General features: G+C 38.4%; 1 protein-coding gene across 1 annotated transcript; it reads right to left on the minus strand.

Annotated features, from left to right (window-relative positions):
* Positions 1-1,262: 1,262 nt before the first annotated feature.
* Positions 1,263-21,434, minus strand: LOC120794718 (myosin-4-like). The gene is made up of 40 exons (XM_040135972.1): positions 21,372-21,434; positions 15,874-15,922; positions 15,559-15,786; positions 15,153-15,296; positions 13,239-13,395; positions 13,106-13,133; positions 12,887-13,001; positions 12,662-12,754; positions 12,517-12,580; positions 12,335-12,433; positions 12,099-12,202; positions 11,885-12,023; positions 11,572-11,690; positions 11,181-11,330; positions 10,931-11,101; positions 10,532-10,838; positions 10,358-10,449; positions 10,140-10,227; positions 9,932-10,049; positions 9,738-9,861; positions 8,773-8,909; positions 8,394-8,649; positions 8,043-8,285; positions 7,781-7,957; positions 7,555-7,700; positions 7,384-7,474; positions 6,919-7,308; positions 6,708-6,834; positions 6,494-6,612; positions 5,558-5,754; positions 5,271-5,454; positions 4,835-5,000; positions 4,421-4,545; positions 4,015-4,323; positions 3,703-3,906; positions 3,026-3,151; positions 2,638-2,808; positions 2,345-2,545; positions 2,112-2,264; positions 1,263-1,280 (listed from the first exon to the last, which is right to left on the minus strand). Exons 3-40 carry the CDS (start codon positions 15,760-15,762, stop codon positions 1,263-1,265), a joined length of 5,856 nt encoding a protein of 1,951 aa, XP_039991906.1. The 5' UTR covers positions 15,763-15,786; positions 15,874-15,922; positions 21,372-21,434.
* Between the last annotated feature and the right edge of the window lie 13 nt (positions 21,435-21,447).

Below are 21,447 nucleotides of genomic sequence, written 5' to 3' on the forward strand. Positions count from 1 at the left end.
GGCATATACTGTTGTGAATCTGCAATCCTCTTTTAATTGCTCTAATAAAAAAACTTAACCTTGACGGTAAATTCTTGACCTTAGAGACAGTGGTTGACAAAAAAAAAAAAAAAAATCTACTCAAGGACCACTTACTCTTTTTCTGGACCTTTTAAGTATGCCACACATCTATCACATCTTCAGTTCCATTTCAACTGAACAAACTTCATCTGTTGTTAAAGACTGTGTGACACAGTTGAGATCTCCATAACAAATGAGTAAGTAGACCTTGAGTAGGGATTGTTTTGTCAAAACAATCACCTTACTAGCTTTTTCCAGAGTTTTCAGTGGCTTCTCACGGTCTTTACCAGTGGATAGAGTTTGCTCAGTTGTCATGGGGTTGAGTCAGGTTTCTGTATATTTGAGATGAGTTGAATAAGCTTGTTATGTTTGCTGCTGAATTTTCCTTTTATTCAGCCAGAAACCTGGTGATTTTGGCAGTAATCCAATTAAAACTCTGCATAGCTGTGATTATGGAAAACATGATGATGAATATTTATTTATTTCAACATCAGACTTTAACTTCTAATCTGGGTCTCAGACAAATTAAATTCCTGTAATGATGAGGACTTTAAGACCCCGACAGAGAAACAAAAGACAGCAGGACAGAATCCCTATCTCTGGTATACTAAACAAAAAGGTTCAAGGATGGAGTGACACATCTAAATACATGCTTCATTTTAAATTAATCTCCTGGAGGCTTCCTGATTGGTCCATATGGTCCTTTGATGAGACTGGTGTAATCATGGTTAATCCACTGCTCTCATGCTAGCATTAGGTATTGTATGTATGACGGTGAAGAGGATGGCTATTTTAACACAGGCTGTAAAGGTCAGCAGGCATTCTGTTGGGATCTGCCCTGATCTCTTCAAACAGTTGCTCAAATTAGATGCTAACTGCACACACTGAGGGGGAATTAAATAAAGCACACACTGCTTCTACAAAACTAATTAGCACTACAAAGCTTATACTAGTCTGCTACTATGGCAAGAACTATGATAAATGCTACGTTTCAATTCATTTGTATTTATATTCACAAAGATGGCTATGAAAGATGGATATGGACTGCTGTCATTAGATGTGCAGGAAAAAAACAGAGAAAGCTTATGCTTCACACAATTTTATTCTGCTACAGTTTCACTTCAAAACAATAAGGTTTGTTATCTTTATTGAAATTCTACTTAGACTAAGAACTTGTATAGAGGATGTCATCACTGCCAAGTCTACTCAGATTCAGCAGCCTGAGACAGGACAGAGAAAGAAAGGTTAGGTAAGGAAAGTATAGAAAAGAGAAGAATAAGGAAAGGAAAGTAAAAGAAAAGGAAAGGAAAAAAAAAACAAGATTTTTAAGTAATAACAACAGCCTGCTTTCTTAGATTAAAAAAAATGTAATGGTAAGTTACATACAGTAAAAAATATTGGTGTAACCATCTAGATTCCTGAACTGGATATTTTCCTGGATACAAGTTTTAATTTAGATTCAAATTATTTCAGTGTCTCAATGAATCCTTAGTGCCCCAGCATGGTCTCATTCAAAGGATTTCCTCTGCAGCCACGTTTGCACTGTCTGCAACCACTGATGAAGGCTGCATTTGCGCTCTGCCGCTGTAATTTGTGCTGTGAACAAGCACACAACAAGCATACCAGAAGGCCACCCACACAGTCGATAGCTATACCTGTGGATTCCTTTGTACAAAGATGATCATTTCGTATGTTTATATACAAAAGAAAAAACTGCATTTGGTGCTGGTGCTAAGGGCTCTTACTAGGCTCAGACCACAAATGGCCCTGTGTAAAAACAATGCAACGGGCTGTGTGTCGATGCAGGTGCTGGTAGGACAATGAAATACAATCCGGGAAGCTGGTTTGACAAATAGGTCCATAAATTAGAAGGTTTGTCTGATGCCAAAACAGTGCGGTTTTACTCCTGTCATTTGATTCACTGCTGCAATGATCAACAGGCAAACAGTCCTATAATAGTAGTAGTAAAGAGTTGGTTGATGTTTTCTTGATACAGTAATGATGCGTTGTGTGAAGCCGACAAGGATCAAATAAACTGAACTAAAGAAAACTATTAATGTATTGGATGTTACCTTTCCAAAGTCTCTGGTTTTGGTTCTCATCTTGTTGACCTGGGACTCAGCGATGTCTGCCCGCTCCTGTGCCTCCTCCAGCTCATGCTGCACCTTCCTTAGCTTAGCAAGATGAGCATTGGCCTGCTCCTCCTGTAGAAATAGAAAAAGAATAAGCTATGGTATAATCATGACAAAAATAACAAATATCTCATTTCATGAGAAGATCTTACAGTTTCTTCATTCTGTCGTTTGTATGCCTTGACTTTGAGTTGCAATTTGTCCACAAGGTCCTGCAGTCTCAAGACAGTCTTCTTGTCCTCTTCTGTCTGGTAAGTGAGCTCCTTGACTCTCCTCTCATATTTACGGAGTCCTTTGATGGCATCAGAGGCTTTTTTCTGCTCACTCTCCACTTCACCCTCCAGTTCACGCACCTACAAGAAAGTCAAATCCCCATAGTCCCAACATCAGCTGTCATTATATTTTCAATAGTTCTGCGGAAATCTCACATGAATGAGAGTGATACCCGAGATTCCAGTTTCTGGAGCTGCTTCTTGCCCCCCTTCAGAGCCATGTTCTCAGCTTCATCCAGACGGTGCTGCAGATCCTTCACAGATGCCTCCAGGTTTTTCCTCATCCTCTCCAGGTGGCTGCTGGTGTCCTGCTCTTTCTTCAGCTCTTCTGCCATCATGGCTGCCTACATTTACACAGCAAGTGAAGCTGATGTTAAATTTAGAATTGTCATTACAAATAGAAAATAATGATCATAATCAAGCTGAACCTGACAACAGCAGAGCCTGAATAAAGAAGAGCCACCAGGCTGCTTGATAATTATAATTTCTTGAAGTTTCTAAGCACACTATATAAATCTATAATTAAAGGGTATTATTAGAGGTAAAATGTTGGGTATTTACATCAGTGATAGCTTTCTTGGCTTTTTCCTCTGCATTGCGGGCCTCTTGGATTGCATCCTCCATCTCACCCTGCAGCTGGCTGACATCTGCATCCAGCTTCCTCTTGGAGTTGAGAAGACCGGTGTTCTGCAGCCAAATGACAGTTAAGAAACAAATAAAATAAAAAATAATTTACACCCATAATTCAATAAAAAGAAGAGCACAGAGGACAAACACAATCTATGACCACTCAAAACTGTAACAAAATCAGCTGAATCTACTGTATCTCCCTGTACATAAACAGAACTGCCACCGACACACATCGTGTCCCCTTGGCACTACATTGTTCTGTAATCGAGTCAAAATAATATACATTTTTGTACAGTAAAAAAGAAATATCATCATCCAAAAAATACAATAACAACACTAAACCATCACAAAGGTATGACATATTATAGCCTTGTTAAGGCTAACAGATTAGCAAACGTTTGCCTGTTTACTCATTCAGCAGACACAGAGCTACATTGGTATTCATTTGGAGTTGGTTGTTTCTGGTGACCTGACAAATTCACAAATCAAATTCTCATGTCCAACCCTCTTTTAGCTCTTCTTTCGGTCTCCACCAATTCCTGAGAAAGTTATCTGACTCTTTAGCTGCTAAATGCTTCACCAAGACTGATTCAAGAAACATGGCTCACCTGAGAGTGCAGCAGCCCAACTCTCTCGCATGCATCAATGAGTTCCTGTTCAGCTAGTTTGCGGCTCCTTTCTGACTGTTCCAGAGCAGCCCTGAGCTCCTCCACCTCTGCCTGCATCAGGCTGCTCCTGCGCTCCACCATTGCCACCTGCTCTTTCAAGTCCTCCTGGCTGCGCAGAGCGTCGTCCAGGTGAAGGGCTTGTTCCTGCAGGGAGAAATTAAAATAAAAGTTTTATGATTTACCACAAATGGGTTTTATAAGCTGTTGTAAAAAATGTCCTTGTGTCAAAGCAGCCAATGAACAATTTTTCACTTTGAGGTGGGCTTGCATGTTCCTCAGCTGCTTCTGGGCTTCAGCAGCCTGCCGATTGGCGTGGCTCAGCTGGATCTCCATCTCATTGAGATCAGTCTCCATCTTCTTCCGGATTCTCATGGCATCATTCTTGCTGCGTATCTCAGCATCCAGGGCAGACTGCATGGTTTCCACAATGCGCTGGTGGTTGCGTTTCATCTGCTCTAGCTCCTCATCCTTTTCAGCCAGCCTGCGATCAACCTCTCCCTTGACTTGAGTGAGCTCCAGCTGGATACGGAGAATTTTGGATTCCTCATGTTCCAGAGAAGCCTGGAGTACAGATTAAAATAAAAAAATAACAATGTGCCAAAACAAAATCTGATTGCAAGAAGTATATCATTTCTTATATTATATCATATAGAATTACTTCAGCCTCCTCCAGAGCAGCCTGGATCTCTGTCTTCTCAGTCTCAGTTTGTTTCTTAGTTTTCTCCAGCTCATGGATGGTTTTGCCATTCTCTCCAAGTTGTTCAGTCAGATCCGTGATTTCATCTAAAATACAAAAATGTATCACATGTCCTCAATGACTAGTCAAATGGAAATAAACCCAATTTTATTCTTCTTGTGAGGTCAAATATTAACAGTATAAACAACTGTTTAGTCTTTTTTTCTCTTTACACAAAAGTTATTAAACTTTGTATGTATGAACACAAAACTTTTCAAAGTCATCGTTGGCACTATAAGTGCTTATTAATAATTATCTGATTCATTGTTAATCATGATTGAGGATGAACTTTCCTTTTAGTGTAAGAAAGCACTATTATTGTAGTAATATACACACGTTGCAGGTTTTTATTCTCTCGTTTGAGGACCTCAAGCTGTTCCAAAGCTTCTTCATAAGAGTTCTTCATTTTGAAGACCTCAGTGCTTAGGGAGCGAGACTCCTTCTGTGATCCATCCAGCTCAGCCTGACACTCCTCAAACTTCTGCTTCCACTCAGACAGAATCTAAGGAAGACAAAAAAATGGTTTGGATAAGAATGGTCATTGATTTTGCTTTGACCTACCACATGACAAGTGTTTAGAGCAGCAAATGTAAAGGCTTTCATAAACTGAGTATGGGTTGAGTCACTCAAACAGTGATAGAGACTAGCTATTGACAGTTTTTGAGAATAACAATGTAGTAGATTTTTACTTTGATTGTTAGCATAAGTGAATGGATGTAGTTTAGCATAATTAATAATAACTTAGCACAGTTAACTTGGCTGTCTTTATTACCTTATCAAAACCTCTCTGCTTTTTATCCAGGCCAGCTGCTTGAGCATTTGCCCTTTCCACATCAATCATGAGGTCCTCCACCTCTCCTTGCAGCCTCTGCTTTGTCTTCTCCAAAGACGAGCACTTGGCATTCACAGCCTCAATGGCCTCCTCAGCCTCCTGCAAACGTTGGGCAAGCTTTTTCCTGAGAATTATAAATTATATATCAATAATGGTTGTCATTTATTACATTTAAAATATCTCAAAAATCTAAATATTTATTTGTGCAGTATTAGAATAACTCTGACTTGGCTTCTTCCAGTTCATCATTGCGCTGGATGGCATCAGTCTCATATTTGGTTCTCCACTGGGCGACCTCAGTGTTGGCCTTGGACACTGCCCTCTGCAGCTCAGCCTTGGCCTCCTGCTCTTCCTCAAACTGCTCCCTCAGCAGATCACAGTCGTGGCGGGCAGATTGGAGAGCATGGGCAAGGGCATTCTTAGCCTAACGGAGAAGTAAATATGGATTTCATGGATTTAATTCAAGAAAGATTAGTTAAAATCAGAATTTATTTGGAAGTTCAAATAATGTTGTTATTATGACTTCCCCCTTAAAGGAATAGTTTTCATGTTTTGGAAAATAAACTTATTCTCTTTCTTGCCTAAAGTTAGATAAAACGTTCAATATATAGCTTACATCTGTCTGCTAAATATGAAGCTAGAGCCAGCAGGCAATTATCTTAGCTGAACAAAAACACTGGAAGCAGGGAGAAGCAACTAGCATTGGTTAAGCCATGAAAGAGTTCCAGTATGTGACTTCCCATAAAACCACAACTTATAATTTTTTTTTATTTCTGACATGGAAGTAAACACTCATGATTACCAGCTTCCTATATTGCATTTCTCTGTGTACAGATTAAACAAATCAGATAAAACGTCTTACTGTAATTAGTAAGATTTAGAAGTGCTGGTGGATAAATAGCTAATGACCTGAAAGCGCTAGCTTCATATTCAGCAGAAAGATATTAGAGGGGTATAAATTTTGTCATCTAACTCTCAGCATGAAAGCAAACAAATGTTTTTCCAAAAATGTTGAACTCGTAAATGTGTTAGCCTAGCAGAGCTTGCAAGTTCATATGACTTACAGTATCAGCCTCTTGCTAACCAGTTAGCCTCGTGACCTTCACAGATCGTTAATGTCACTGGCATTGATTTGTTGTACTGAGTGCAGTAATGCAACAAACCTTCGCTTCTTCCTCAACCTGCCTTTTCAGTTCGTCAACTTGCTGACTGAAGGCAAGCTTAGCCCTCGACATCTGGGAGAGTAACGCTTCTTTCTCCTCAAGAAGACGAGAAAACTCACCTTTTCAAGAGATGTTAGAAAGAAACATTGTAAAGAGAGAAGTGTTTGACTCTATAAGTCAGTTAAAAAAGATATACAGTCACTCAGATGCATACCATTTTCATTCTGTAGTCTTGCCCTTTGAGCATTTATTTCAGTGACCAGACGAGTGTTCTCATCATGTTTGGTCTTGTATTCACTCAGTTGGTCTTCCAGAGAGTGGCACAGCTTCTCGTAATTGATCTGATATAATTAAGAAAGTAAATTAATGAAACTGTTTACCATGACATTTTGATTACATGTACTTACTATACTGGTGTAGCTTGCCTTTGACTTGACCATGACCTCTATGTTGCCGGAAAGGTCATCAATCTCCATCTTGTACTCACTCTTCTCCTTCTCCAGCTTCTGTTTGACTCTCTGCAAGTTGTCAATTTGCTCTCCCAGCTCAGCCACACTGTCAGCATGTTTCTTCCTTAAAGCTGCAGCAGTGGCCTCATGGTGGAGTGTTGATTCTTCAAGGTCTCGCCTCAGTTTCTGAAACTCGGCCTCTCGCTTCTTGTTCATCTCTATCTGAGCGGTAGTGGCTCCTCCAGCCTCCTCCAGCCTCTCACTGATCTCCTCTAGCTCCCTAGACAGATCAGACCTTTGTTTTTCCACTTTAGCTCTGGCAACACGCTCCACTTCAATCTCCTCTTCTAGCTCTTCAATGCGGACCTAAACAAACCAAAATCAAAGGTCATCCTGTAACTTGATGGAATTTCTAATTCACATTTCTATTTCTTGAAGTACCTGAAGTTCCTTGATCCTCTTCTGAGATTGCAGAGCCACACTCTGCTCATCCTCAATTTTGGCTACAAGTTGGCTGAATTCAAAGTCTTTCCTGTTATGCAGAATACCATGTGATTAGAGGATGTGTTAAATACTTCTCATTATTTTAGGCACTGCTCCACTGATACATACTTTTTAAGACGTTCCTCCAGCTGTTGCTTGTCATTTTCCAAATCCATTACGGTTTCCTGAGTTAGTTTCAGATCTCCTTCAAGCTTCCGTTTGGCCCTCTCGACATCCATCCGGACCTTCTTCTCTTGTTCCAGAGAGCCCTCAAGCTATGACATGCACATATTTTCATCAAATTTCTTAAACCACACATGCTATTATTTCCAAAAGGTAATAGCCATAAACCTACATCATCAACTTGTTGCTCCAGCTTGATCTTAGCTTTGGTCAGAGAGTTGACTTTGTCTTCCTCTGCTTGCAGGTCATCCAGGGTCTGCTGGTGGGCCTCCTGCAGGGCCAGCTTCTCTTTGGATAACTTTGTGATTCTATCATCAAGGGAGGACATTTCTTCAGTCAGATTCTTCACCTGAATGTGTAAGAAGAAGTCAATGCGTTAGGAAATTGCGCTCGGTTTGTTGTTCAGATGACTTCCCAAAAGACACACACAATACCTTGTTTTCAGTGGCATGTTTTTCCTTCTCTACTTTAGCCAGGGTGAGCTCCAAGTCATCGATATCTTTCTTCAGCTCAGAGCACTCATCCTCCAGCTTCCTCTTCTTGGAGGTCAGCTCAGCATTCACCTCTTCCTCGTCCTCTAGTCTCTCACTGAGTTCTTTGGCTTTGGCCTCTAGCGAGATCTTGTTCTTTATCAATCCTTCACACCTTTCTTCTGCATCGGCCAGACTCTCACTTTCCTATTCAATAAAAAACACAATATTCATTTATGTAGCATGCAGGTCTTCTTACATATGACTTACTTTAACAGCTATATGTTTTGCAAAAACTGTGTTTTCTCTGCTCACAGATTGTATCTGCAGAGACAAGTCATTCTTCTCCTGAAGCAGGGAAACCATTTTGGCTTCCAGCTCCTTCCTCTTAGCCTCAGCTTTGGCTAAATCCTCCTTACACTTGGCAAACTCCACTTTCATGATGGCCATCTCCTTCTCAGTCTCAGCACTCCTCAACAGTGGCTTGATTTTAAAGTAGAGCTTCATCCATGGCCAGTGTTTTACATTCATGAAAGAGCGAATGTTGTACTGGATAATGTAAATGGATTCTCTGAAAAGTGATGGAGTTCTTTCTTAGGTCTTGGGTTGAACAGGTTTTAGCAAACATGCAATGTATAAAGATCTACAGTCTTTGTTGTATATGTGTGATCATATCAACCATAATTTTGATTACCTCCTCTCCATCATCCTCTGAAACTCCTTCCTTCTGAGAAAGCCACGACACAAGGCTTGAGTAATGGTGATGAGAGAAGCCAGTTTTTCATCCCTCATTTCTTCTAGTAAACCCAAGAGTCCTGCTTTGAAGAACACCTACAGAAAACACAAATTTGGGTATGCCATAAGACACTTATGGTTACTGTACTAAATCAATAAACTTCTAAATCTTAACATCAGTGTTTTTTGTATGAAGAGTTCAGTATGCCTAAAATGAACTTGGTAGCATGACATAGCGTTTGCAAAAGTGTTTCTATCTGTTCTGAATTGGTATGCTAGAGGGCGCAGCAAAAGACATGCCATCATATTGTAGCTTTTTCTGGCTGCATCCCACTGGACCCTTAACTCTCCAAGAACTCTGCGGCTTCTGTGTTTGGGTTATCTCAAGCAATGAATCTTACAAGTGGGAATAAAAATGTACACTGTTGGAAAATCTATCCTGGAAGGCATTCATGATTTGGCACTCAGTTGCTCACATGAAAAGTGAAAGCTCAAAAAGAACTAGTTTGTACAACACATCATCAGACAACATCAGAAATTAAAAGTGTTTCGAATGACCTACTGTCATAGATCAGGTGAAGAAGCAATAATTGTTTAAATATGGGGAGAACAGTGCACACTTTAAGACAGTATTTTCTGGAAGCCATTCACTGTGTTGCACTCAGCTGTATACAAAAAGTGACAGAATTAGTTGTGTGAAGAATGAAAAAAATACTGCTACTAAAATACTACTACTGTTTCTCACCCCCCACACCTGGCCAACTTGTGTGTGACTGTCATATGGCCTTTTTAGAAAAGTTACAAAAATTGTCACACAAAACCCAAACATTTCAACTTCAAAGGTTTCAGATGCTGTTAGACGATCCAACAAGCACTTTGTTTGAAACATACCGAGGCCCTTAGTCACATTAAAAACAAATTTACCTTGGTATGCCCAAACTTATACTGGGTGTGATCCACATCGATTGACCCCAGGAGCTTCTCAGCAGCTTTCTTGTTGTCAATGAACTGTCCCTCAGGAATCACACTAGCATTCAGTATTTTGTACCTACAAGAAGAACTCTGATGAAACAAAAGTTTTTTTCTAATTTATCACAAAGCCTGTCTTTGCTTTTTACCTTTGCTTGAAATCCCCGTACAGAATTCTACTGGGGAAGCCCTTCCTGCAGATCCTAATTCCTTCCAGCACACCATTACATCGCAGCTGATGGATAACCAGATGGTGTTCCATAATCCCTAGAAGTCAGTTAAAGCAATGTTATTATCAAGGTGCCTGAGATACTAATTAAGTCAGATAAGGACTGTTTGTAACATGAAGTGAAATACCTGGAGTTTTAGTTTCATTTGGAATCAGACACCGAACAAAGTGAGGATGGGTGCTCCTGAGATTTGTCATTAGCTTTCCCAGGTTCTCCTGTAAGGGATTATCAGTGTCATTACTTTGTTAAAGAAAAACACAACCAATGTTGTATTATTTTATTGTTTGTATCAAAATTAATCTTATACAATTATGATCACCCAATATTATTTAAGTATGCAGTTACCCTGAAGAGGGCAGACACAGTCTGGAATGATGAGCCCTTCTTCTTTGCTGCTTTCTTAACACCAGTTCCAGCACTTCCTCCACCAGTATTCTCTAATAAAAACATTTTTTTTAATCTACGGCTGAAGTAGGACCTTAAAATGAAATTAATGTTTAGAATCCCTACAGTTCTTACCATCAGATGAAGAGTAGGTTATATAGAGGAATGCCAGTAGTTTGAGGCTGGCTTTCTGGTAGAGCTGGACTACAGTCTCATTCAGGGGGTCCTTGTTCTTATCCAACCAGCCTGTGATGCTATAGTCCACAGTGCCAGCATAGTGTACCAGGGAGAAGTGAGCCTCAGCTTTGCCTTTGACAGGCTTGGGCTTCTGGAAGTTGCTTGATTTTCCAAGATGTTGGTCATATAGCTTGTTTTTGAAGGTGGTGTCTGACGCCTTGGGAAACATACACTCCTCTTCAAGGATGGAAAAGATGCCCATTGGCTGTTGAGGAGGGTCAAAAAATGCGTTACACACAAAAAACACAGGGCATTTTTTCTATAACTTTGTATCATATTATGTTTGAATAAACCAACCTTTTCAATAAGCTCTATACAAGCTGCTAGATCCATCCCAAAGTCAATGAATTCCCATTCGATGCCTTCTTTCTTATACTCCTCTTGCTCCAGCACGAACATGTGATGGTTGAAAAACTGTTGCAGCTTCTCATTGGTGAAATTGATACACAGCTGTTCCAGACTGTTATACTGCAAAACAAACAATTTAGAGTGTGACCACATTATTCATTATAAATTCCAGTAAATGCACTGCTTTATGCTAACTTACATCAAAGATTTCAAACCCAGCAATGTCCAGAACTCCTATGAAGAACTGTCTGGGTTGCTTGGTGTCCAGCATCTGATTAATGCGTAGGACCATCCACACAAACATCTTCTCATAAACTGACTTTGCCAAAGCACCAATGGAGTTGTAGACCTGCACAATGACATGCTCCAGTGATATTGCAACAAATTTGGGAAATAAAAATTTTGAATAATATAAAATATGATATGACCTATTGTATACAACGAATGCCAGTCTTATTGTGCCAAATCTGATCTTAAAGCTGCATTCTCCACAGTATTAGCCACAATAAGATTATTAAGGTACATACCATAAACTATTATAAAATATTATATTATAAAATTCATAATGGTTTATTACAACACAAATATACCTGCTGAACAGTCTGCCCTTTGGTCACATACTCATTCCCAACCTTCACTCTAGGGTAACACAGTGCTTTCAGAAGGTCTGCAGAGTTCAGACCCATCAGGTAAGCTGCTTTGTCAGCGACTGTTCAAAAAAAATAAAATTAAATAACAGAAATATAGAGCAGAGCATGATAAAAGGGAAGTTATAAAAGTTAGATCAGATGTAGAAAACGATAAAAATAGAGATTTACATATACCAAACATAAAAAACTATTATCAGAAAAATTAAAAAAACAAATCTAAAGATTAAGGCAGAATTTAATAAATAACACTTACCCTCTGTTCCATCTGGCTCTGCCTGCTCCTCTCTCGGCTTTTGCTTGAACTTCATATTCCCATAATGCACCACAGCACCTGTTAGCTTGTAGATGCCAATCCTCTCCTCTGCAGTGAAGCCGAGGATTTCAATAGCACTCTGAAAGCAAATCAGAACTGATGTAAGTACCATGTTAGCAGAGATTGAAAATAAAAAATTGCAAATGTGACTTACATCGGTGGCCATCAGTTCTTCACTGTCATCAATACTGGCCACGCAGATCTCCCCTTGGCTGACAAATGGGTAGTCGTAGGGGTTGGTGGTGATGAGGAGAGTCTCTGGAAGGAAAAAATAACAACATGCCAGAGTTTTGCAATGTAAACACACTGTAAATAGAACTTAATAGGTTTAATAAAACACAGATAAACAGGATATTTGCTCAAACTGCAACACTGTCTCCCAGCTGTTACCTATGAGCTCAGGCTTCTTGTTGGACATGATCTGGTAGAAAATATGGTAACTCCTCTCTGAAGCCAGCTGAAACGTTACTCTGGATTTTTCCAACAAATCTACCAAAAGAAACAAAACTGACTTAAGCAAAACACTCTAAAAACAAAATATTATGTTATGTGTCCATTGCAATCTAGCTCACAAGTTTCAATATCAGCAGAAGCCAGTTTTCCTGTGGTTCCAAAGTGGATTCTTATGAATTTTCCCTGAAAGAGAAAAACAAATTAATAATCGGGGACGAATAATGACATCTCAGTTATGGGCATCACGTCTATCTTTTCACTCACAAAACGTGAAGAGTTATCATTCCTGACAGTTTTGGCATTTCCAAAAGCCTCTAGCAGTGGGTTAGCAGAGATGATCTGGTCCTCCAGATTCCCCTACAGCAGCAGAAAGAAGAAAATAAGATGTTACAAATGCTGATAATGATGTGATTGATTATTCCTTTGGCTTAGGTTCATTAGGAGTTCGCAGTTGTAATGTATTAAGAGTATAAAACAATATACTATCACCTGTAATTTTCCAGCAGCACTAACATCTTTTTTCCTGTCCCCAGACCCTGCGATTGTCGCAAAGTACTGGATGACACGTTTGGTGTTGACAGTCTTTCCTGCACCAGATTCTCCACTACAGAACAGGAAAATACACATCAGAAATGTCTGATTTCCTCTTTGATCAATAGGTATCAAAATAAATGGCAGTAGTTGCATTTATACGCAGCTTCAGCTTACGTGATAAGGATGGACTGGTTTTCTCTATCTAGAAAAAATAACACCACAGTCATATTAGAAAGATACCATATATTACATCAGAACCTTATAGAAAACTGAATATAACTATACACTTTTTCCAATTTCAGTTTACCAGTGAGCATGAACTGGTAGGCGTTGTCAGAGATGGAGAAGATGTGTGGTGGAGCCTCTTGGCGCTTTTTGCCCCTGTAGGCCACCACTACCTCTTGGTTGTATACTGGGAGCCACTTATAAGGGTTCACAGTGACACAGAACAGCCCTGAGTAGGTCTACAATAAAATGAAATACTTGAGTAAGCATGGATTTGTTGATTTGAGGGTCAAAAAATGTTTAGAAATATTGGTTAAAAGCAGGCTAAATTCGGTTAACAAATGAAAGGCTTTAGACATCTACAGATGAGAAATTTAATTGCACAACCATCCCCCACAATTCTTCAAAACAGCTTCTACCTTGTCTTAGATTCTAGGAAGTCTCTGGAACTCTGCTGGAGGGATGGAACATCATTCTTCCAAAAGATATTCCCTCATTTGGTGTTTTGATGACAGTGTTGAAGGATATTTTCAAGCCCCTCAGTCAAAAATGTGTAGTTTCTCTTGCATGTTATCATACGATATCTTTATGTCTTTAAGATTCTTTAAATTCTAGCAACTTAAGACATTAAAAGCATGTTTACAAATTCATTTTAATGTGTTTGAAACTGATGTCGGTAATTTCTGATCATTTAGGGCTGGACCAGTGTGGCAAGACTACTTTCATGTATATGCACAAAGATATACATATATCTTAATAAACACTCAATTATTGCCAATTAATGCTTCTGTCTGTATTCAAACTATATTTAATTATGTCATTCTTTGTCAATTCAAGCTACTACTATAGTATTACTATGTTTATTATTGTTAATACTTTTGACTATAGAATGTTATGGATCATGCTAAACCATTAAAGAAAGGAAAAAATAAATATAATATATAACAGAGTTTAGTAGATTAGTAAGCAACTAAACTATTCATCATTTACTGGCATCAACCATACATCAAAGCTGCTGAAAATTTGGTTTCAAATCTTAAGTATTTCTTTATTAAATTAAATATTGTGGACCTCATTAAACAGCACTCAAAGTTCAATTTCAGGAAAAAAAAACATCCTAAGGTATTATTTACTCAAAATGAAACACTAAAATTCAGCTATTCTGCTTCCTTAGGACTGTGTGGGTGTGGTTTGATCAGATTTGATTGAGAGTTTCTTGGCAATCATCAGCAAACAGTCCCTCAACTATCAACACCTTTTGATTCAGATATTACTAAATCTTGATTAGCCCATCGAAATGTGTGACATCACCTTCAGTATATCAAACTGAGCCCTCCCCACTTCAAACCAGTGAGAAGAGTACAGACAAAAAAAACCCCTCTAAGATACAGGAATCTCTTAAGTGCAAGTTTAGAGCCAAACCATGCCAGGAAGATGACATCTCTGAGGAACCATGTGCATCACTTTAATTTCTCCACTTTTTCATTCAGTTTCATGTCATTTTTCAGTAAGTTACTATAACTGCTTTTATACTGCTGAATTTCTGATATCTAAGAAAAAACCTTCCAAATTTGAAACAAATTTTTTTTTTATATCATAGTCATCTACATCTTTTGACCTGCTTATCAACAATTTAGTGCCTACTAGGATGTACAACATCTCCCAAACACTGTCAAAGTACAATAGCTGCATAAATAGTGAAAACATAACAGTTAATCTGCTGTTCTGACGATAGTATCAATGGTGCACATAAGGACTCAAAATGACATTTAAGAATTTCTTAAAATCTTAGTCTTGACCTGTGACCTTTGAACTGCAGAAGAAGTAGCTCTTGCTGTTTTCCTTTGTCAGGCAGCCAACATAATGCATTTGCAGTATCATACATCACAAACCTATTCCAGCTTTTATGTTGGTCTAGATGGTTTCTGTTGAGCAACAGCTCCTCTGGCATTGTGTGAGAATGACCATCAACTACTGTAAATGTTGAATTACTCACATAGATCATCCATGCTGCATAACGCTCTTTGAGGTTATACAGCACAGCGGCCTCATTGAGGTGGGTCATCATGGCCATGTCCTCAATCTTGTCAAACTTGGGCGGGTTCATGGGGAAGACTTCATCATCCTTCACTGTTACAACCTGTGATGGTGAAGAGAGACGTGCCCTTCATCAGCAAAACAATATGGAGTGAGCCAGCACCACTTTGCCTTCTGTAAGAGTGATTTTTAAACCTCAGGTACAGCTGATAAAGGAAATTTGAATTAGTGTTTTATATCAAATGTTTATGTTTTGTGATTTTTTTTTAAATAAAAGCTCATGAAGGGACAGGCTTAAACAAGGTGTGTAATGTGGCCTTAAAAAATCTATTTGAATAAAAATTACCTTGTACACAACTACTTACCTTCCCTGCGTCAGTTTTAACGGTTGCTTTGCCACCGTCTTTGCTTTGCAGAGTACCTTTAACAAACAGCTCCTTTGGATCCACTACAAACACTGCAGTTTTGGCATCAAAGGGCCTATTTTGGGCTTCGATTCTCTCTCGTTCAGGTCTCCTCAGGTACGGGGCTGCCTCCCCAAACACACTCATTTCAGCGTCCGAACTCATTTCGGGACCACACCCCAGAGGGGACTGAAAGGTCCAGTGTTAAAGGTTAGAACAGTGATCCAAGTAACAGTATGACTGATATCAGTCATTCTGATCAATATAAACTCTTACCTCTGTGGGTTACAGAAGATCTGCTTATGTATATTCCAGCTACAGGCACCTGAATCAGAAACAAGATCAAAACCTACCAGGAAAGTTGGTATATATCACCTCCACACATAACAATGAAACAGAACAATGCCCTCACCAGCAGAAGTCCCTGCTGAAAAATGTGGACAGCTTTGACCCTTACTGCTTTTATATGGTCCCTCTTATTGCATTAGGAGAGACAGCAAATACCTATATTTAGGTCAAAGCCTCTAATGAATGTTGGCGGAGTGGGGTGATTAGTCTGGCATGTGATATCATGGAGATGTTGCTGAGCTTTTGTTATAAATCCATGGCAGGCAGCAACTGCAGCTCAAGAAAAAAATGAATGCCACGGGAGAATGACCTCTGCCGGAGATACAGCACTCACATGGATGCTTAAGCGTTCCAAGCATGCAGAGATCAACACAGTGTTTGTTTAGCATCTTGACTGCTGTGTTTGGAAGATTATAAAACCATATTACACCTATCAGCCACAACATTAGAACCAAGGTGTATCTATCTATCTATCTATCTATCTATCTATATCTATATATCTATCTATATATATAGATATATATATCTATATATATAGATAGATAGATAGATAGATAGATATATCCTTGAAAATGTCCAAGACTTTGTGTTTAAAGTTATTTGAAGGTGGAAAATAAATTTGCTCTCTTTCTGAGAGTGAAACGAGAAGATTGAGATCCAGCACAAGTCGGCGGACTAAGTACAGAACTAGGGTCAGGTTTTTTTTAACCAAGTTTAGCATGACTGGAGGTAGTGGGGGACAGCTCCGATGTTCAGTGCTAAAAAATATTCCGGTAATGATCGTGGTTGCTGTATTGCAGAAGAAACTACTTGATCAAGAAATAGTTTCAACAAGTAACCCCCCCACTTAAATAAAAATTATCATTTTCATTTTTTGCTTGTGTACGGATTAAACTAACGAAGTACAATGTTTTTATTAGTTAATTTTAGAGTTGTGGGTAGAAGTTTATTCTTTTTCTCCACTTTGCCCAGGCTAGCTGTTTTGCCACAATTACAGACTTTATGCTGGGCTAGGCCTGGCTAACCACATCCATCCCCATATTTAACATACATAACTGAGAGTGGTATCAATCTCCTCATCTAATTCTCAGAAAGAAAGTGACTACTCCTATTAAACTATTCCATAAAGGTGTACAGTGTGTGTTACTTCAGACATGAATCTGTACACTATATGCTTTTCCCATATGAACAAAGAATGTATTTCATCTTGCATGATCATGATCACTTTCAAAAATCATTTAAGAAACATTATGCTCTGCACGTGTCATGGCAAGAGTTTTGACTTTATAGAATCCTATACAAGAGATCAAATTAAAGTCACCTTATATATTCCTTTTGTATCGGAGAGTTAATATTGTGTGTAAATGCATACGTTTCAAAACTGAAGTAAAGCATACAATACCACTGCCTTTGAGGCTCATTAAGTGTTCTGAAATATTACACAATATACATCTATAACCCTTGCAAATGCTTTGACAGGCTTATAAATAAAGGCATAGCTTATGAATCCCACAATAGAAATTCCTTTAGAGATTATGGTAGGCTAATAGTCGCTAATAGACCTCTCTTTTCTCCTGCCATCATCTCCCTAAGAATCAACTCTGAGGGACACCAGAGGAGAGCGGGCGGAAAAATTACGTATAAGGAAAACAAGCCTGGCAGATAGAGAGGCTGCCTTACCACACGAACTTTCCTTTAAGTAGGACAATAATTAAGAAGAATGTCAAGAATAATGCAAAACACTTTTCACTAAATTATATTAAATCAGTGATGAATGAAAACAATAGAAACTTGTTAGATAGGGGAAAATGTGAAAATAAAATTATTCAAAATAATACTTATTATATCATTAATTTAAAGAAATACTTCGACATTTTTGGAAATATCTGCATTCTTTCCAAGAGCAAGATGAGAGTATCAATAAAGGATCTCACGTCTGTGCATTAAATAAAGAGCTGGTTAGCCAAGCTTAGCATAAAGTCTGGAGGAAGGGGGAAACAGCTTGCCTAGCTCTGTCCAAAGTTACAAAGATACACCTACCAACTCCTCTGACGCTCACTAATTAACATTAACAACCAAAAATGTAAAAACAATGTTACATGTCATAAGGTTAAAAAAGGTGACAGGACATTAAAATGAGTAAACAACTCTACCATCTTAGTGTGAACTGAGGTCTTCAAACTGTCACTCATTTTTAAATCTGGTGTCAGTGTCATGAGAGGAAGATTAGATGGCTGTAAACTGACAAGAGGGGTGCTAAATCATGAACAAGCAACCAAAGAACCTATGGCTTACACTGCCTCCATATTAAATATGGGCTACTTTAGGGACTTAATCAGGAGTGAGATATTCTTAGGGACTGTCCTCAACGGGTCAATGATAGGCAGTCTGGGGATAATGATGCAATGCAGATTATCACTACAGCCATAAACTGCCTTTCATTTGCCTTTTTTATAACTGGCATGTGTGTTCAGACATTTTGAATATCACCTCCTCTTGAGTCTCAGAAAGCCAAAGTGAATAGGGTGGACTGCAACCAGAGTGCGTTCTAATCTTTAATGTAACAGATGGTAAAATCTCATGGCTTATGAGTTAATGTCAAGTCAAGTTCAAGTTGTCTAAATAAAGGGCTGCTAAGTAGAGGTCTCTCAGTCTATTAGCTATCAGAGATGCACTTTGATAACATTTGATGGACAGCTGTTAACAAGTGTTGCTGCCTGAGCTAGAACTCATTAATTATAATCAATAACATATTAAAGCAATACATTTTCTATGAATTAAGTATATTTTGATATGTACATTTATTTTAGAAATTGCTGTATTTGTTTGTTCATTTTACACTCAAGCGTATCGTAAATGTCTGCTGAAAACTGGATGGTCTTAAATATTTAGTGGTCTATCTTGGACCAGCGTAAAAGGACAAAACTGAACTTAAATTTTGGAAGAAAATCATATATATTACAGTATTATAATGAAATGTAATTTTCCTTGCCAATGAAATGTAGACCACAGCGCTCTCAAGAGTCACTGCTGAGAAACCATAGGCACTTTGTTAACTTCCTCGATGATGGCATCATGTGCATTTTGTGGAAAGTTAGAATTCTGAACAGTTAATCAAACAACATTTGAGTCAACTGTCAGTCATTTCGTGACTGCCTCGCTGCTTTCTTGCCCTTTTGCTTCTCTGTTTTTTCCTGTCTGCTGGAGCTGGTCCTGACCTCATCCTCACGACATGAAGACCAGAGTAGCTGCCAGTCCAGCTGAAACCTCCTCTGCCCACCGACAACCACATTATTGCTTATTTGTTTGTATTATTTTCTACTCATTTGTTGTGAATAAATGTATTATTTTCTATCAATTTGTTGTAAATAGATTCACTTTCACATTCAGTATACAGTTCCATCGACTGTTTTCTCACAGTCTGAGAGTTGATGACATAAGATTTGTAATTAATATAAATATTTGTGTTTCCTGGTAAAATAGAGACATTTAATCCTCTAAATGGTTGAACTTTTTCTAATCTTCTAGTTGTTAAGTACCTATATGTGTACTTTATTTTACAGCTGAAACATGTCAGTTGGCACAAAACATAATTCGCATGTTTTCAGAGGTTAAGTGATTTAATCTGGAGGCCTTTTAAATGTACTATACATGGCTGCAAATGGCCTATGACAACAGCTATTATAGGTGAAGGGTTATGTCAGGTTAAGTGAAATAACTGTAAAGTGATCATTTGAATATTAACTAAAATTATTAATAATTGAAATTAACATTTAATATGATTAATTTAGTATGTTAATACTATACAAAGTTCAAGAAAGGGATGGCTGCATGTATGTAATGCAATATTTAGAAGGTTAAAAGCTCTTTTACTCCGGTTTCAGTGCTGATCCTATGTCATGCCTATCTGTCAAATCAGTTTTGTATGTCAAAACTGTTTTGACTGCCTGAACTAGCTCACAGGCTTTGGTCCATGGAATAGTTTTGTTATTTCTTTGAATAGCCTAGTGGAAAATCGTTAGAATAAAATAAATAATTGTTAAATTACAGGTCAAGAACACATAATTATTGACATTGTCATCATTTAATTCTTATAGGGGAACTCTGCCAATGTTACACATTAAGTTTCTTTTCAGATGTTCGGGAGAACTAGGGCATATGTGAAAAAAGTTGTATAAAGCCTTTAGTGTGTTCAGAGGGAGCTGCGTGAAGTCTGATGAACTGCCTCGAGTGATGTCGCTTGATGATAATGATAATATATGAAGAAAAGAAAACTGCGTTCAAGAAAGAAGAAAAGGCAGCTAGTAGCCTGTAAGAAGTATTCAAATCCTTAATGTAGCAGTGCTGCCATACAAAAACACTCCATTACAACTGAGTTCTGCATTCAAAGTTTTACTTGTGCTATATTATTACATGCTTGTATCATGATCATTACTGATGCATTAGAAGGTTAGCAGCATAGTGATCTATAGTGATGTATCACATTTGATCAGTTGATATATCCTGTCTCTAAAGAATAAAACTTAGCATTTAGTTGAACAGAAATATCAAGTTGCTTAAACTCTATAAGAACCTCACTTGAGTCCATTTTCAAAAAACAAGGTAAAGGATAACCTCCTACCAGTGGTACAAAGTAACTGAGTACATTTACTTGAGTATTATGCTTAATTATGAGGTACTTTTACTAGCCCTGTGATATACTGGCTATTGGATATACTGGATATACTATTCACTTTTTTACATTCCTACCAGGAGGGATTCAGTCCCTTCTATGTCAGAGGTACAACACCGTACTTGTTATTCTACCACATTTACCTGATAGTTTGAACCTAATATATATTATAAGATTCAAATATAAGTAACTGTGACACTAAGCTTTCCTACTAAGTGAATCTCTGGACTCAAATGTCTGTTTGAGATATATATAAAATGTTATTGTGTGAATGTTTTCAGACCGTATAAGCATCAATAACCGTGTAGCTAGCTGGACACAACTCGTGGCAGTGTTGGTACAGTAGAGCAACGACCCGGCAGGCTGCCGTGTTGACGAGCGAGCACGCGCCAATTATCCTGACTGGCGACGGGTGCGCAGGTTCACGTAAAGCTGTCTGGCTGCATCTAAGTTTAATAGTCATTACAAATGTACTTTGCTGAAGTGTTAACTGTGACCTGGGGATATTAAAGTCTGTATTACTACTTCCAAGGGGGTTTCTGCTTTCTAAAATGGTATTTTCTAGTCATATATAAAAATAATAGACCATTTAATGGGGAATATGTTGCTCAGTGAACATTATGTAGCCTAGCTATAGCACCAGATTGGGAGATATTTAGGTCTTCTTTGTCGTTGAAAGATTACAAAGGCTTAAAAAAGATAGCTTTTTATTTCTTTAAAAACTCACCACCTACTGTCAAAGATGTACACTTACCAAGCCTTTTTTCATCAGTGTCTGAAAAGTTAATATATCGGGAGGGGCGGATATGAAAAGGGCCGACTAGCCGGGT

This window comes from Xiphias gladius, chromosome 9 (assembly GCF_016859285.1).
Source record: "Xiphias gladius isolate SHS-SW01 ecotype Sanya breed wild chromosome 9, ASM1685928v1, whole genome shotgun sequence".
Classification (NCBI taxonomy): Eukaryota; Metazoa; Chordata; class Actinopteri; order Istiophoriformes; family Xiphiidae; genus Xiphias; species Xiphias gladius.